Here is a 17751-nt window from a genome sequence, read left to right on the forward strand (position 1 = left end):
TGTGTTGAGGCGTGTGTGTCTGCATGCGGTGTGTGTGTGGTGTGAGGTGTGTGTGTCTGCGTGAGGTGTGTGTGTGTGTCTGCGTGAGGTGTGTGTGTGTGTGTGTCCTGCGCGGTGTGTGTGTGTGTGTGTGTGTGTGTGTCTGCGTGGTGTGTGTTACTCACTCCTCGTAGATAGCAGTGAGTTGTTGTGACAGCGTGGTGTTTTTCGCGGCCAGGTATGATGTCATTTCCCCTGCGATGCTGCCATCGCTTGACTCCATCTTTATCCAGCAAGCAGAACCACACATGTACCCTGCCAGCACACACAACGAGGGGGTGGAAGGAAACAGGAAGTCCCTTTAAACCCCACTAAAACCGTAGTCTGGCTGGTCCAGTGGTGAAGGAAGTGGGATCTCTCCAGCTCGTCAAATAGAGAATGCATCAACCAGGAAGTGGGATCTCTCCAGCTCGTCAAATAGAGAATGCATCACCAGGAAGTGGGATCTCTCCAGCTCGTCAAATAGAGAATGCATCAACCAGGAAGTGGGATCTCTCCAGCTCGTCAAATAGAGAATGCATCAACCAGGAAGTGGGATCTCTCCAGCTCGTCAATAGAAACCAGAACCCCCCCCCCCCCAACACTCAGTCACAACACAGAGAGATCTCTGTCTATGACACTGAGCCAATAGCTACGATCTACAGCCCTGAGATCTGAAGCTTTAGGGTTCGCTCCCCGGCCGAGTCATACCAAAGACTGTAAAAACGGCACCTGATGATGCGTCTTGGCACTCAGCATTAAGGAGATAGACTAGTGTCCTGTCCAGGGGGGTGTCCGAATAACCCCAACCCTAACCTCAAACAGGACCATGAGGAGGAGGGCTGAGCCCACTGTTTATACAGACATAGACTAGTGTCCTGTCCAGGGGGTGTCCTGGTACATCAAGCTGTCTCACTACAGAAACAGGAGATAGACTAGTGTCCTGTCCAGGGGGTGTCCTGGTACATCAAGCTGTCTCACTACAGTAACAGGAAGATAGTCTGCTAAATGACTCCCTACTGTAGTGGCTCTGGATCAGAGAGTCTGTAAATGACTCACTACTGTAGTGGCTCTGGATCAGAGAGTCTGTTAAGACTCACTACTGTAGTGGCCTGGATCGAGGAGTCTGCTAAATGACTCACTACTGTAGTGGCCCTGGATCAGAGAGTCTGCTAAATGACTCACTACTGTAGTGGCTCTGGATCAGAGGGTCTGCTAAATGAATCACTACTGTAGTGGCTCTGGATCAGAGAGTCTGCTAAATGGCTCTGGATCAGAGAGTCTGTTAAATGACTCACTAATGTAGTGGCTCTGGATCAGAGAGTCTGCTAATGACTCCCTACTGTAGTGGCCCTGGATCAGAGAGTCTGTTAAATGACTCCCTACTGTAGTGGCTCTGGATCAGAGAGTCTGTTAAATGACTCACTACTGTAGTGGCTCTGGATCAGAGAGTCTGTTTAAATGACTCACTACTGTAGTGGCTCTGGATCAGAGAGTCTGTTAAATGACTCACTACTGTAGTGGCTCTGGATCAGAGAGTCTCTTAAATGACTCACTACTGTAGTGGCTCTGGATCAGAGAGTCTGCTAAATGACTCACTACTGTAGTGTCTCTGGATCAGAGAGTCTGTTAATGACTCACTACTGTAGTGGCTCTGGATCAGAGAGTCTGTTAAATGACTCACTACTGTAGTGGCTCTGGATCAGAGAGTCTGTTAAATGACTCACTACTGTAGTGTCTCTGGATCAGAGAGTCTGTTAAATGACTCCCTACTGTAGTGGCTCTGGATCAGAGAGTCTGCGAAATGACTCCCTACTGTAGTGGCACTGGATCAGAGAGTCTGCTAAATGACTCCCTACTGTAGTGGCCCTGGATCAGAGGGTCTGCTAAATGAATCACTACTGTAGTGGCTCTGGATCAGAGAGTCTGCTAAATGAATCACTACTGTAGTGGCTCTGGATCAGAGAGTCTGCTAAATGGCTCTGGATCAGGAGAGTCTGTTAAATGACTCACTACTGTAGTGGCTCTGGATCAGAGAGTCTGCTAAATGACTCCCTACTGTAGTGGCCCCGGATCAGAGAGTCTGCTAAATGACTCTGGATCAGAGAGTCTGTTAAATGACTCCCTACTGTAGTGGCTCTGGATCAGAGAGTCTGTTAAATGACTCACTACCGTAGTGGCTCTGGATCAGAGAGTCTGTTAAATGAATCACTACTGTAGTGGCTCTGGATCAGAGAGTCTGCTAAATGACTCACTACTGTAGTGGCCCTGGATCAGAGAGTCTGCTAAATGACTCACTACTGTAGTGGCTCTGATCAGAGGGTCCTGCTAAATGAATCACTACTGTAGTGGCTCTGGATCAGAGAGTCTGTTAAATGACTCACTACTGTAGTGGCTCGGATCAGAGAGTCTCTTAAATGACTCACTACTGTAGTGGCTCTGGATCAGAGGGTCTGCTAAATGGCTCTGGATCAGAGAGTCTGTTAAATGACTCACTACTGTAGTGGCTCTGGATCAGAGAGTCTGCTAAATGACTCCCTACTGTAGTGGCCCTGGATCAGAGAGTCTGTTAAATGACTCCCTACTGTAGTGGGCTCTGGATCAGAGAGTCTGTTAAATGACTCACTACTGTAGTGGCTCTGGATCAGAGAGTCTGTTAAATGACTCACTACTGTAGTGGCTCTGGATCAGAGAGTCTGTTAAATGACTCACTACTGTAGTGGCTCTGGATCAGAGAGTCTCTTAAATGACTCACTACTGTAGTGGCTCTGGATCAGAGAGTCTGCTAAATGACTCACTACTGTAGTGTCTCTGGATCAGAGAGTCTGTTAAATGACTCACTACTGTAGTGTCTCTGGATCAGAGAGTCTGTTAAATGACTCACTACTGTAGTGTCTCTGGATCAGAGAGTCTGTTAAATGACTCACTACTGTAGTGGCTCTGGATCAGAGAGTCTGTTAAATGACTCACTACTGTAGTGTCTCTGGATCAGAGAGTCTGTTAAATGACTCCCTACTGTAGTGGCTCTGGATCAGAGAGTCTGCGAAATGACTCCCTACTGTAGTGGCACTGGATCAGAGAGTCTGCTAAATGACTCCCTACTGTAGTGGCCCTGGATCAGAGGGTCTGCTAAATGAATCACTACTGTAGTGGCTCTGGATCAGAGAGTCTGCTAAATGAATCACTACTGTAGTGGCTCTGGATCAGAGAGTCTGCTAAATGGCTCTGGATCAGAGAGTCTGTTAAATGACTCACTACTGTAGTGGCTCTGGATCAGAGAGTCTGCTAAATGAATCACTACTGTAGTGGCTCTGGATCAGAGAGTCTGCTAAATGGCTCTGGATCAGAGAGTCTGTTAAATGACTCACTACTGTAGTGGCTCTGGATCAGAGAGTCTGCTAAATGACTCCCTACTGTAGTGGCCCCGGATCAGAGAGTCTGCTAAATGACTCTGGATCAGAGAGTCTGTTAAATGACTCCCTACTGTAGTGGCTCTGGATCAGAGAGTCTGTTAAATGACTCACTACCGTAGTGGCTCTGGATCAGAGAGTCTGTTAAATGAATCACTACTGTAGTGGCTCTGGATCAGAGAGTCTGCTAAATGACTCACTACTGTAGTGGCCCTGGATCAGAGAGTCTGCTAAATGACTCACTACTGTAGTGGCTCTGGATCAGAGGGTCTGCTAAATGAATCACTACTGTAGTGGCTCTGGATCAGAGAGTCTGTTAAATGACTCACTACTGTAGTGGCTCTGGATCAGAGAGTCTCTTAAATGACTCACTACTGTAGTGGCTCTGGATCAGAGGGTCTGCTAAATGGCTCTGGATCAGAGAGTCTGTTAAATGACTCACTACTGTAGTGGCTCTGGATCAGAGAGTCTGCTAAATGACTCCCTACTGTAGTGGCCCTGGATCAGAGAGTCTGTTAAATGACTCCCTACTGTAGTGGCTCTGGATCAGAGAGTCTGTTAAATGACTCACTACTGTAGTGGCTCTGGATCAGAGAGTCTGTTAAATGACTCACTACTGTAGTGGCTCTGGATCAGAGAGTCTGTTAAATGACTCACTACTGTAGTGGCTCTGGATCAGAGAGTCTCTTAAATGACTCACTACTGTAGTGGCTCTGGATCAGAGAGTCTGCTAAATGACTCACTACTGTAGTGTCTCTGGATCAGAGAGTCTGTTAAATGACTCACTACTGTAGTGGCTCTGGATCAGAGAGTCTGTTAAATGACTCACTACTGTAGTGTCTCTGGATCAGAGAGTCTGTTAAATGACTCACTACTGTAGTGGCTCTGGATCAGAGAGTCTGTTAAATGACTCACTACTGTAGTGTCTCTGGATCAGAGAGTCTGTTAAATGACTCCCTACTGTAGTGGCTCTGGATCAGAGAGTCTGCGAAATGACTCCCTACTGTAGTGGCACTGGATCAGAGAGTCTGCTAAATGACTCCCTACTGTAGTGGCCCTGGATCAGAGGGTCTGCTAAATGAATCACTACTGTAGTGGCTCTGGATCAGAGAGTCTGCTAAATGAATCACTACTGTAGTGGCTCTGGATCAGAGAGTCTGCTAAATGGCTCTGGATCAGAGAGTCTGTTAAATGACTCACTACTGTAGTGGCTCTGGATCAGAGAGTCTGCTAAATGACTCCCTATTGTAGTGGCCCTGGATCAGAGAGTCTGCTAAATGACTCTGGATCAGAGAGTCTGTTAAATGACTCCCTACTGTAGTGGCTCTGGATCAGAGAGTCTGTTAAATGACTCACTACTGTAGTGGCTCTGGATCAGAGAGTCTGTTAAATGACTCTGGATCAGAGAGTCTGTTAAATGACTCCCTACTGTAGTGGCTCTGGATCAGAGAGTCTGCTAAATGACTCACTACTGTAGGGGTCCGCGCCCGCAGACCCCGTGTAACCACGCCAACCCAGGACCTCCACACCTGGCTTCTTCACCTGCAGGATCGTCTGAGACCAGCCACCCTTGACAGCTGATTAAACTGACGAGTGTGTGTGTGTGTGTAGTGTAGTGTGTGTAGTGTGTGTGTGTGTAGTGTAGTATAGTGTAGTGTAGTGTGTGTAGTGTGTGTAGTGTGTGTAGTGTGTGTGTAGTGTAGTGTGTGTGTGTGTGTGTGTGTGTGTGTGTGTGTAGTGTAGTATAGTGTAGTGTAGTGTGTGTAGTGTGTGTGTGTGTACCTATAGCCTCCTCGAAGGCGAACAGTACTATCTTGTTCTGGTCCAGCAGCTCTCTGGCTCTGTTGCCCATCCACTTGAACCCCGTCAGAGTTTCCTGTCCACACGGGATGTGATGTCATAGTCAGGAAGTGCCCTCATCACCTACATTAATTGATTCATTCATAAAGGATGTAAGGTATTGAGATGTGGATACAAAAATACCTGAGCATATTGATATGAAGTCTTCGTTGAGAGTGTGTGTGTTTGTGTTTGTGTGTGTGTGTGTGTGTGTGTGTGTGTGTGTGTTTTACCTCAAAGTGGAAGCCCTCCTTGAGAGCGATGGCCCGTAGGATCTTAGAAGAGACGGTGGAGGACAGCATGTAGACTGACTTCACGGTAGACTGGTCTGGGTTGGTCTGTTTCCAACACTTATAGACCCACCAGCCCAGCAACGCCCCCAACTCATTACCACTGAACACACGCCACTGACCACTACACACACACACACACACACAGGTTATACACCCATCAGCCCGGCGACGCCCCCCAACACATTACCAATGATCCCTACAGGCTCCCTACCCCTTCTGTTTCTCAGCAACGCCCCCCAACACATTACCAATGATCCCTACAGGCTCCCTACCCCTTCTGTTTCTCAGCAACGCCCCCCAACACATTACCAATGATCCCTACAGGCTCCCTACCCCTTCTGTTTCTCAGCAACGCCCCCCAACACATTACCAATGATCCCTACAGGCTCCCTACCCCTTCTGTTTCTCAGCAACGCCCCCCAACACATTACCAATGATCCCTACAGGCTCCCTACCCCTTCTGTTTCTCAGCGACGCCCCCCAACACATTACCAATGATCCCTACAGGCTCCCTACCCCTTCTGTTTCTCAGCAACGCCCCCCAACACATTACAATGATCCCTACAGGCTCCCTACCCCTTCTGTTTCTCAGCGACGCCCCCCAACACATTACCAATGATCCCTACAGGCTCCCTACCCCTTCTGTTTCTCAGCAACGCCCCCCAACACATTACCAATGATCCCTACAGGCTCCCTACCCCTTCTGTTTCTCAGCGACGCCCCCCAACACATTACCAATGATCCCTACAGGCTCCCTACCCCTTCTGTTTCTCAGCGACGCCCCCCAACACATTACCAATGATCCCTACAGGCTCCCTACCCCTTCTGTTTCTCAGCGACGCCCCCCAACACATTACCAATGATCCCTACAGGCTCCCTACCCCTCCTGTTTCTCAGCAACGCCCCCCAACACATTACCAATGATCCCTACAGGCTCCCTACCCCTTCTGTTTCTCAGCAACGCCCCCCAACACATTACCAATGATCCCTACAGGCTCCCTACCCCTCCTGTTTCTCAGCGACGCCCCCCAACACATTACCAATGATCCCTACAGGCTCCCTACCCCTTCTGTTCTCAGCAACGCCCCCCAACACATTACCAATGATCCCTACAGGCTCCCTACCCCTTCTGTTTCTCAGCAACGCCCCCCAACACATTACCAATGATCCCTACAGGCTCCCTACCCCTTCTGTTTCTCAGCGACGCCCCCCAACACATTACCAATGATCCCTACAGGCTCCCTACCCCTTCTGTTTCTCAGCAACGCCCCCCAACACATTACCAATGATCCCTACAGGCTCCCTACCCCTCCTGTTTCTCAGCGACGGCCAGGCGATCAGCATCAGGGTCGTTGGCCAGAACTACAGTAGCTCCCTCCCTCTCCGCCAGGGCAAACGACAGGGTCTGTAGGACGGACACACACACACACCGTTAAAACACACAAACACACACACACACACACCTTCCAGTGGTATTACAGTTGGAAAGCAGAGATACAAACCAGATGTCTAGTCTGTAGTCGGCTTATAGTGAATGGACTACATCCAGCTTCAGTGAGACAAAACAGGAGATCAATGAAAAAAACAAATGTGATTTAAAACACCGTCTCTGATTTAACTAGAGGGATGAGACTTAAAAACCAGGGTAGACTGTTGCAAGGGGTGGTCACGTTCCGTTATGACACTGTGTTGTCCAGGATTGAGACTAGTTCTATATTACAGGGTTGATATGACTGACCAGGACCCCCTCCCCCTTCCTCAGGGTTGATATGACTGACCAGGACCCCCTTCCTCAGGGTTGATATGACTGACCAGGACCCCCTCCCCCTTCCTCAGGGTTGATATGACTGACCAGGACCCCTCCCCCTTCCTCAGGGTTGATATGACTGACCAGGACCCCCCTTCCTCAGGGTTGATATGACTGACCAGGACCCCCTTCCCTTCCTCAGGGTTGATATGACTGACCAGGACCCCCTCCCCCTTCCTCAGGGTTGATATGACTGACCAGGACCCCCTCCCCCTTCCTCAGGGTTGATATGACTGACCAGGACCCCCTCCCCCTTCCTCAGGGTTGATATGACTGACCAGGACCCCCTTCCTCAGGGTTGATATGACTGACCAGGACCCCCTCCCCTTCCTCAGGGTTGGGGTATTTGACGGTGGGGAACTCGGGGTCGGGGTCTTTCTGCTCCTCTACGGCGTACGGGGGTCGAAGGTCAAAGGCCTTGAAAGCTGATTGGACGAAGGCGTGTCCGACTCCGTGCACGGAAGTGTGGACGATCTTCACCTCTGAACTCTTGTTGATGTCCCTGAAAAGGCAGGGGAGACGGGGGTTAGAGGGGGAGACGGGGGTTAGAGGGGGGTTAGAGTAGAGACGGGGGGTTAGAGGGGAGACGGGGGGTTAGAGGGGGTTAGAGGGGAGACGGGGGTTAGAGGGGAGACGGGGGTTAGAGGGGAGACGGGGGGTTAGAGGAGAGACGGGGGTTAGAGGGGGGTTAGAGGAGAGACGGGGGTTAGAGGGGAGACGGGGGGTTAGAGGGGACGGGGGTTAGAGGGGAGACGGGGGGTTAGAGGGGGAGACGGGGGTTAGAGGGGAGACGGGGGTTAGAGGGGAGACGGGGGGGGTTAGAGGGGGGTTAGAGGGGGTTAGAGGAGAGACGGGGGTTAGAGGGGAGACGGGGGTTAGAGGGGAGACGGGGGGTTAGAGGAGAGACGGGGGGTTAGAGGGGGGTTAGAGTGGGGTTAGAGGGGGGACGGGGGGTTAGAGGAGGAGACGGGGGTTAGAGGGGAGACGGGGGTTAGAGGGGAGACGGGGGTTAGAGAGGAGAGGGGGGTTAGAGGGGAGACGGGGGGGTTAGAGGGGAGACGGGGGGGTTAGAGGGGGGTTAGAGGGGAGACGGGGGTAGAGGAGGAGACGGGGGTTAGAGGGGGGTTAGAGGAGAGACGGGGGTTAGAGGGGAGACGGGGGTTAGAGGGGGTTAGAGGAGAGACGGGGTTAGAGGAGAGACGGGGGTTAGAGGAGGAGACGGAGGTTAGAGGGGGGTTAGAGGGGGGTTAGAGGGGAGACGGGGGTTAGAGGGGAGACGGGGGTTAGAGGAGGGAGACGGGGGTTAGAGGGGGGTTAGAGGAGAGACGGGAGGGGAGACGGGGGTTAGAGGGGGTTAGAGGGGAGACGGGGGCTGTTACCTGTGGTGACAGTGCTGCTGGATGGTCCGGTAGTACTCTGTGTGAATGTTTTGGGACGGGTCCTTTCAGCAGAGGGCTGTGAGAGAGACAGGTTATGTCCCAGGACTCAGGCCAGGGCTCCAGGTTAGCCTCGATGGCTACAGAGATACCCTTATCATGGGGAGGCACGATCTGGGCTCCGTTCTCCCAGTACACCTGAGAGACAGGGAGGGGGGGAGAGAGAGAGACAGGGAGGGGGGAGAGAGAGAGAGAGAGAGACAGGGAGGGGGGGAGAGAGAGACAGGGAGGGGGGAGGAGAGAGAGACAGCGAGGGGGGAGAGAAGACAGGGAGGGGGGAGAGAAAGAGAGGGAGAGAGAAAAAGAGAGGGAGGGGGAGAAAGAGAGAGGGAGGGAGACAGAGAGAGAGAGAGACAGGGAGAGAGAGAGAGACAGAGAGAGAGAGACTACTTTACTCTGGTCTAATCCACCTAGAAACAGCTCAACAGAAACAGACCAGTACACCTGAGACTGACAAAACACTGACCTGATCAATCAATAACACAATCAATAAGATAATCAATAACTCAATCAATAACTCAATCAATAACACAATCAATAACACAATCAATAAGATAATCAATAACTCAATCAATAACTCAATCAATAACACAATCAATAAGATAATCAATAACTCAATCAATAACACAATCAATAACTCAATCAATAACACAATCAATAAGATAATCAATAACTCAATCAATAACACAATCAATAAGATAATCAATAACTCAATCAATAACACAATCAATAACTCAATCAATAACTCAATCAATAACACAACCAATAACACAATCAATAAGATAATGAACTTTACCTTGTAGCCGTTGTCCTGTTTGGGGTTGTGGGAGGCGGTTACCATGACGCCAGCACACAGACCCAGATGAGACACTGTGAAGGGCTGGAGAGAGGGAACCGTTACACACACACACACACACACACACACACACACACACACACACACACACACACACAGACACAGACACACACACACACACGCGGTATGGTTCCAGTTATTAATATAGGAGAGGATTATGAAGCCAAAAAGCTTCCCTGGTGAACACCAGCCTGAGTAAAGCTTCCCTGGTGAACACCTGGCTGAGTAAAGCTTCCCTGGTGAACACCAGCCTGAGTAAAGCTTCCCTGGTGAACACCAGCCTGAGTAAAGGAACCGCCCACTAGCCAGACGTGGTGACCATGTGACGTGGTGACCATGTGACGTGGTGACCATGTGACGTGGTGACCATGTGACGTGGTGACCATGTGACGTGGTGACCATGTGACCATGTGACCTGAGCCCATGTGACGTGGTGACCATGTGACGTGGTGACCATGTGACGTGGTGACCATGTGACGTGGTGACCATGTGACCATGTGACGTGGTGACCATGTGACCATGTGACGTGGTGACCATGTGACGTGGTGACCATGTGACCATGTGACCTGAGCCCATGTGACCTGAGCCCATGTGACGTGTGACCATGTGACCATGTGACCTGAGCCCATGTGACGTGTGACCATGTGACGTGAGCCCATGTGACGTGAGCCCATGTGACGTGAGCCCATGTGACGTGAGCATGATTGAAGAATGGCCCGCTCCGATTGGCTCAGAGATTGTTTTTTTTGGAAGAGATCCCAGATTAGCTTGATCCCAGGGCCAGAGGGATCAGTTTGTTTGAGTGTGTGTGTGTGTGTGTCTGTTTATTGTACACTGCAAACAGCAAAGTAACAATGCAAAATAACTCTCCAGAGATACCGGTGAAAGGTCAACTTAAGACTCCGCCTGGTAAAAGCGTGGGAAGTCTAGTGTGTTCTTATATCTGGACCCTTACGCTGCGGTTACCCTTGGTTACTGGGGATCATGGCGTTGGCATGATACTTGGCCTTTTAAGGGAGGGGGGGCTAATTTCCCAGGGCACCAAGGACATTAACCAAAATACACAATTAAGTTGATTCGGGGTAAAATAAAAATAAAAAACACTTTATTTATTTGAAAGAAAGTTTATGATTCCAGGAAGGTCAGACTCTAAATATGGTCGACTATTATTACTAATATTGTGTTTATACATCAACATTAAATAAAGGGTCAGTGGAACCAACAAGCTCATATAAGGAGTCTGATTACCTCAGAGAGACAACCCCATGTTTCAGCCATGTAGCCACGACGCTACATTAGTTAGACTACAGGTGGTAATGCAGGGAAGCAAACCCCATGTTTCAGCCATGTAGCCACGATGCTACATTAGTTAGACTACAGGTGGTAATGCAGGGAAGCAAACCCCATGGTTTCAGCCATGTAGCCACGATGCTACATTAGTTAGACTACAGGTAACAACCCCATGTTTCAGCCATGTAGCCACGACGCTACATTAGTTAGACTACAGGTAACAACCCCATGTTTCAGCCATGTAGCCACGACGCTACATTAGTTAGACTACAGGTGATAATGCAGCGAAGCCAAACCCCATGTTTCAGCCATGTAGCCACGACGCTACATTAGTTAGACTACAGGTGATAATGCAGGGAAGCAAACCCCATGTTTCAGCCATGTAGCCACAACGCTACATTAGTTAGACTACAGGTGATAATGCAGTGAAGCCAACCCCATGTTTCAGCCATGTAGCCACGATGCTACATTAGTTAGACTACAGGTAACAACCCCATGTTTCAGCCATGTAGCCACGATGCTACATTAGTTAGACTACAGGTAACAACCCCATGTTTCAGCCATGTAGCCACGACGCTACATTAGTTAGACTACAGGTGATAATGCAGAGAAGCCAAACCCCATGTTTCAGCCATGTAGCCACGACGCTACATTAGTTAGACTACAGGTAACAACCCCATGTTTCAGCCATGTAGCCACGACGCTACATTAGTTAGACTACAGGTAACAACCCCATGTTTCAGCCATGTAGCCACGACGCTACATTAGTTAGACTACAGGTAACAACCCCATGTTTCAGCCATGTAGCCACGATGCTATATTAGTTAGACTACAGGTGATAATGCAGGGAAGCAAACCCCATGTTTTCAGCCATGTAGCCACGATGCTACATTAGTTAGACTACAGGTAACAACCCCATGTTTTCAGCCATGTAGCCACGACGCTACATTAGTTAGACTACAGGTAACAACCCCATGTTTCAGCCATGTAGCCACGACGCTACATTAGTTAGACTACAGGTGATAATGCAGTGAAGCCAACCCCATGTTTCAGCCATGTAGCCACGATGCTACATTAGTTAGACTACAGGTAACAACCCCATGTTTCAGCCATGTAGCCACGACGCTACATTAGTTAGACTACAGGTGATAATGCAGTGAAGCCAACCCCATGTTTCAGCCATGTAGCCACGATGCTACATTAGTTAGACTACAGGTAACAACCCCATGTTTCAGCCATGTAGCCACGACGCTACATTAGTTAGACTACAGGTGATAATGCAGTGAAGCCAACCCCATGTTTCAGCCATGTAGCCACGACGCTACATTAGTTAGACTACAGGTAACAACCCATGTTTCAGCCATGTAGCCACGACGCTACATTAGTTAGACTACAGGTAACAACCCCATGTTTCAGCCATGTAGCCACGACGCTACATTAGTTAGACTACAGGTGATAATGCAGTGAAGCCAAACCCCATGTTTCAGCCATGTAGCCACGACGCTACATTAGTTAGACTACAGGTGACAACCCCATGTTTCAGCCATGTAGCCACGACGCTACATTAGTTAGACTACAGGTGATAATGCAGAGAAGCCAAACCCCATGTTTCAGCCATGTAGCCACGACGCTACATTAGTTAGACTACAGGTAACAACCCCATGTTTCAGCCATGTAGCCACGACGCTACATTAGTTAGACTACAGGTGATAATGCAGGTAACAACCCCATGTTTCAGCCATGTAGCCACGACGCTACATTAGTTAGACTACAGGTGATAATGCAGGTGACAACCCCATGTTTCAGCCATGTAGCCACGACGCTACATTAGTTAGACTACAGGTGACAACCCCATGTTTCAGCCATGTAGCCACGACGCTACATTAGTTAGACTACAGGTGGTAATGCAGTGAAGCCATGTAGCCACGACGCTACATTAGTTAGACTACAGGTGATAATGCAGTGAAGCCAACCCCATGTTTCAGCCATGTAGCCACGACGCTACATTAGTTAGACTACAGGTGATAATGCAGTGAAGCCAAACCCCATGTTTCAGCCATGTAGCCACGACGCTACATTAGTTAGACTACAGGTGATAATGCAGTGAAGCCAACCCCATGTTTCAGCCATGTAGCCACGACGCTACATAGTTAGACTACAGGTGATAATGCAGTGAAGCCAAACCCCATGTTTCAGCCATGTAGCCACGACGCTACATTAGTTAGACTACAGGTGATAATGCAGTGAAGCCAAACCCCATGTTTCAGCCATGTAGCCACGACGCTACATTAGTTAGACTACAGGTGATAATCATAGAAGCCAAACCCCATGTTTCAGCCATGTAGCCACGACGCTACATTAGTTAGACTACAGGTGATATGCAGTGAAGCCAAACCCATGTTTCAGCCATGTAGCCACGACGCTACATTAGTTAGACTACAGGTGATAATGCAGTGAAGCCAACCCCATGTTTCAGCCATGTAGCCACGACGCTACATTAGTTAGACTACAGGTGGTAATGCAGTGAAGCCATGTAGCCACGACGCTACATTAGTTAGACTACAGGTGATAATGCAGTGAAGCCAACCCCATGTTTCAGCCATGTAGCCACGACGCTACATTAGTTAGACTACAGGTGATAATGCAGTGAAGCCAACCCCATGTTTCAGCCATGTAGCCACGACGCTACATTAGTTAGACTACAGGTGATAATGCAGTGAAGCCAACCCCATGTTTCAGCCATGTAGCCACGACGCTACTAGTTAGACTACAGGTGATAATGCAGTGAAGCCAACCCCATGTTTCAGCCATGTAGCCACGATGCTACATTAGTTAGACTACAGGTGACAACCCCATGTTTCAGCCATGTAGCCACGATGCTATATTAGTTAGACTACAGGTGGTAACGCAGGGAAGCAAACCCCATGTTTCAGCCATGTAGCCACGACGCTACATTAGTTAGACTACAGGTGATAATGCAGTGAAGCCATGTAGCCACGACGCTACATTAGTTAGACTACAGGTGATAATGCAGTGAAGCCATGTAGCCACGACGCTACATTAGTTAGACTACAGGTGATAATGCAGTGAAGCCATGTAGCCACGACGCTACATTAGTTAGACTACAGGTGATAATGCAGTGAAGCCATGTAGCCACGACGCTACATTAGTTAGACTACAGGTGACAACCCCATGTTTCAGCCATGTAGCCACGACGCTACATTAGTTAGACTACAGGTGATAATGCAGTGAAGCCATGTAGCCACGACGCTACTAGTTAGACTACAGGTGACAACCCCATGTTTCAGCCATGTAGCCACGACGCTACATTAGTTAGACTACAGGTGATAATGCAGTGAAGCCAAACCCCATGTTTCAGCCATGTAGCCACGACGCTACATTAGTTAGACTACAGGTGATAATGCAGGGAAGCCAACCCCATAATAATGCTGAGAGATTTTTCTTATTTAAACAGGGGTACCATGAAGGGTGTGGGTGTCTGTGTGTTATTATATAAACAGGTGTGTTATTATATAAACAGGCGTATAAACAGGTGTGTTATTATATAAACAGGTGTGTTATTATATAAACAGGTGTGTTATTATATAAACAGGTGTGTTACTATATAAACAGGTGTGTTACTATATAAACAGGTGTGTTATTATATAAACAGGCGTGTTATTATATAAACAGGTGTGTTATTATATAAACAGGTGTGTTATTATATAAACAGGTGTGTTATTATATAAACAGGCGTGTTATTATATAAACAGGCGTGTTATTATATAAACAGGTGTGTTATTATATAAACAGGCGTGTTATTATATAAACAGGTGTGTTATTATATAAACAGGCGTGTTATTATATAAACAGGCGTGTTATTATATAAACAGGTGTGTTATTATATAAACAGGCGTGTTTTATTATATAAACAGGTTGTTATTATATAAACAGGCGTGTTATTATATAACAGGTGTGTTATTATATAAACAGGCGTGTTTTATATAAACAGGTGTGTTATTATATAAACGGCGTGTTATTATATAACAGGTGTGTTTATTATATAAACAGGCGTGTTATTATATAAACAGGCGTGTTATTATATAAACAGGCGTGTTATTATATAAACAGGTGTGTTATTATATAAACAGGTGTGTTATTATATAAACAGGTGTGTTATTATTATATAAACAGGTGTGTTATTATATAAACAGGTGTGTTATTATATAAACAGGTGTGTTATTATATAAACAGGTGTGTTATTATTATATAAACAGGTGTGTTATTATATAAACAGGTGTGTTATTATATAAACAGGTGTGTTATTATATAAACAGGCGTGTTATTATTATATAAACAGGTGTGTTATTATTATATAAACAGGTGTGTTATTATATAAACAGGTGTGTTATTATATAAACAGGTGTGTGTTTATATAAACAGGTGTGTTATTATATAAACAGGTGTGTTATTATATAAACAGGCGTGTTATTATATAAACAGGTGTGTTATTATATAAACAGGCGTGTTATTATATAAACAGGCGCATAAACAGGTGTGTTACTATATAAACAGGTGTGTTATTATATAAACAGGTGTGTTATTATATAAACAGGCGTGTTATTATATAAACAGGTGTGTTATTATATAAACAGGTGTGTTGTTATATAAACAGGTGTGTTATTATATAAACAGGTGTTTATTATATAACAGGTGTGTTTATTATATAAACAGGCTGTTATTATATAAACAGGTGTGTTATTATTATATAAACAGGCGTGTTATTATATAAACAGGTGTGTTATTATATAAACAGGCGTGTTATTATATAAACAGGTGTGTTATTATATAAACAGGCGTGTTATTATATAAACAGGTGTGTTATTATTATATAAACAGGCGTGTTATTATATAAACAGGTGTGTTATTATATAAACAGGCGTGTTATTATATAAACAGGTGTGTTATTATATAAACAGGTGTGTTATTATATAAACAGGTGTGTTATTATTATATAAACAGGTGTGTTATTATATAAACAGGTGTGTTATTATATAAACAGGTGTGTTATTATATAAACAGGTGTGTTATTATATAAACAGGCGTGTTATTATTATATAAACAGGTGTGTTATTATATAAACAGGTGTGTTATTATATAAACAGGTGTGTTATTATATAAACAGGCGTGTTATTATATAAACAGGTGTGTTATTATATAAACAGGCGTGTTATTATATAAACAGGTGTGTTATTATATAAACAGGCGTGTTATTATATAAACAGGTGTGTTATTATATAAACAGGCGTGTTATTATATAAACAGGCGTGTTTTATATAAACAGTGTTTATTATATAAACAGGCGTGTTATTATATAAACAGGTGTGTTATATATAAACAGGCGTGTTATTATATAAACAGGTGTGTTATTATATAACAGGCGTGTTATTATATAAACAGGTGTGTTATTATATAAACAGGCGTGTTATTATATAACAGGTGTTTTATATAAACAGGCGTGTTATTATATAAACAGGCGTGTTATTATATAACAGGCGTGTTATTATATAACAGGTGTGTTATTATATAAACAGGTGTGTTATTATAAACAGGTGTGTTATTATTATTAAACAGGTGTGTTATTATATAAACAGTGTGTTATTATATAAACAGTGTGTTATTATTATATAACAGGTGTGTTATTATATAACAGGTGTGTTATTATATAAACAGGTGTGTTATTATATAAACAGGTGTGTTATTATATAAACAGGCGTGTTATTATTATATAAACAGGTGTGTTATTATTATATAAACAGGTGTGTTATTATATAAACAGGTGTGTTATTATATAAACAGGTGTGTTATTATATAAACAGGTGTGTTATTATATAAACAGGCGTGTTATTATATAAACAGGTGTGTTATTATATAAACAGGCGTGTTATTATATAAACAGGCGCATAAACAGGTGTTTACTTATAAACAGGTGTGTTATTATATAACAGGTGTGTTATTATATAAACAGGCGTGTTATTATATAACAGTGTTTTATATAAAGGTGTGTTTTATAAACAGGTGTGTTATTATATAAACAGTGTGTTATTATATAAACAGGTGTGTTATATATAAACAGGCGTGTTATTATATAACAGGTGTGTATTATTATAACAGCGTGTTATTATATAAACAGGTGTGTTATTATATAAACAGGCGTGTTATTATATAAACAGGTGTGTTATTATATAAACAGGCGTGTTATTATATAAACAGGTGTGTTATTATTATATAAACAGGCGTGTTATTATATAAACAGGTGTGTTATTATATAAACAGGCGTGTTTATTATAAACAGGTGTGTTATTAATAAACAGGTGTGTTATTATATAAACAGGGTGTTATATATAAACAGGTGTGTTTATTATATAAACAGGTGTGTTATTATATAACAGGTGTGTTATTTATAAACAGGTGTGTTATTATATAAACAGGCGGTTATTATTATATAACAGGTGTGTTATTAATAAACAGGTGTGTTTTATATAACAGGTGTGTTATTATATAAACAGGCGTGTTATTATATAAACAGGTGTGTTATTATATAACAGGTGTTATTATATAAACAGGTGTGTTATTATATAAACAGGCGTGTTACTATATAACAGGTGTGTTATTATATAAACAGGCGTGTTATTATATAAACAGGTGTGTTATTATATAAACAGGTGTGTTATTATATAAACAGGTGTGTTATTATTATATAAACAGGTGTTATTATTATATAAACAGGCGTGTTATTATA

The 17751-nt window shown here is 45.0% G+C and overlaps 1 protein-coding gene across 1 annotated transcript in view; it reads right to left on the reverse strand.

Annotated features, from left to right (window-relative positions):
- Positions 1-17751, reverse strand: part of LOC115184533 (phosphoglucomutase-2-like) — a 33047-nt gene that overhangs the window by 9345 nt on the left and 5951 nt on the right. The window contains 7 exon segments of the mRNA XM_029745380.1: positions 5211-5304; positions 5501-5681; positions 6868-6965; positions 7680-7869; positions 8747-8811; positions 8813-8941; positions 9600-9683. Of these exon segments, the coding sequence (XP_029601240.1) occupies positions 5211-5304; positions 5501-5681; positions 6868-6965; positions 7680-7869; positions 8747-8811; positions 8813-8941; positions 9600-9683 (841 nt within the window).

Source organism: Salmo trutta, unplaced genomic scaffold (assembly GCF_901001165.1).
Source record: "Salmo trutta unplaced genomic scaffold, fSalTru1.1, whole genome shotgun sequence".
NCBI classification, from domain to species: domain Eukaryota; kingdom Metazoa; phylum Chordata; class Actinopteri; order Salmoniformes; family Salmonidae; genus Salmo; species Salmo trutta.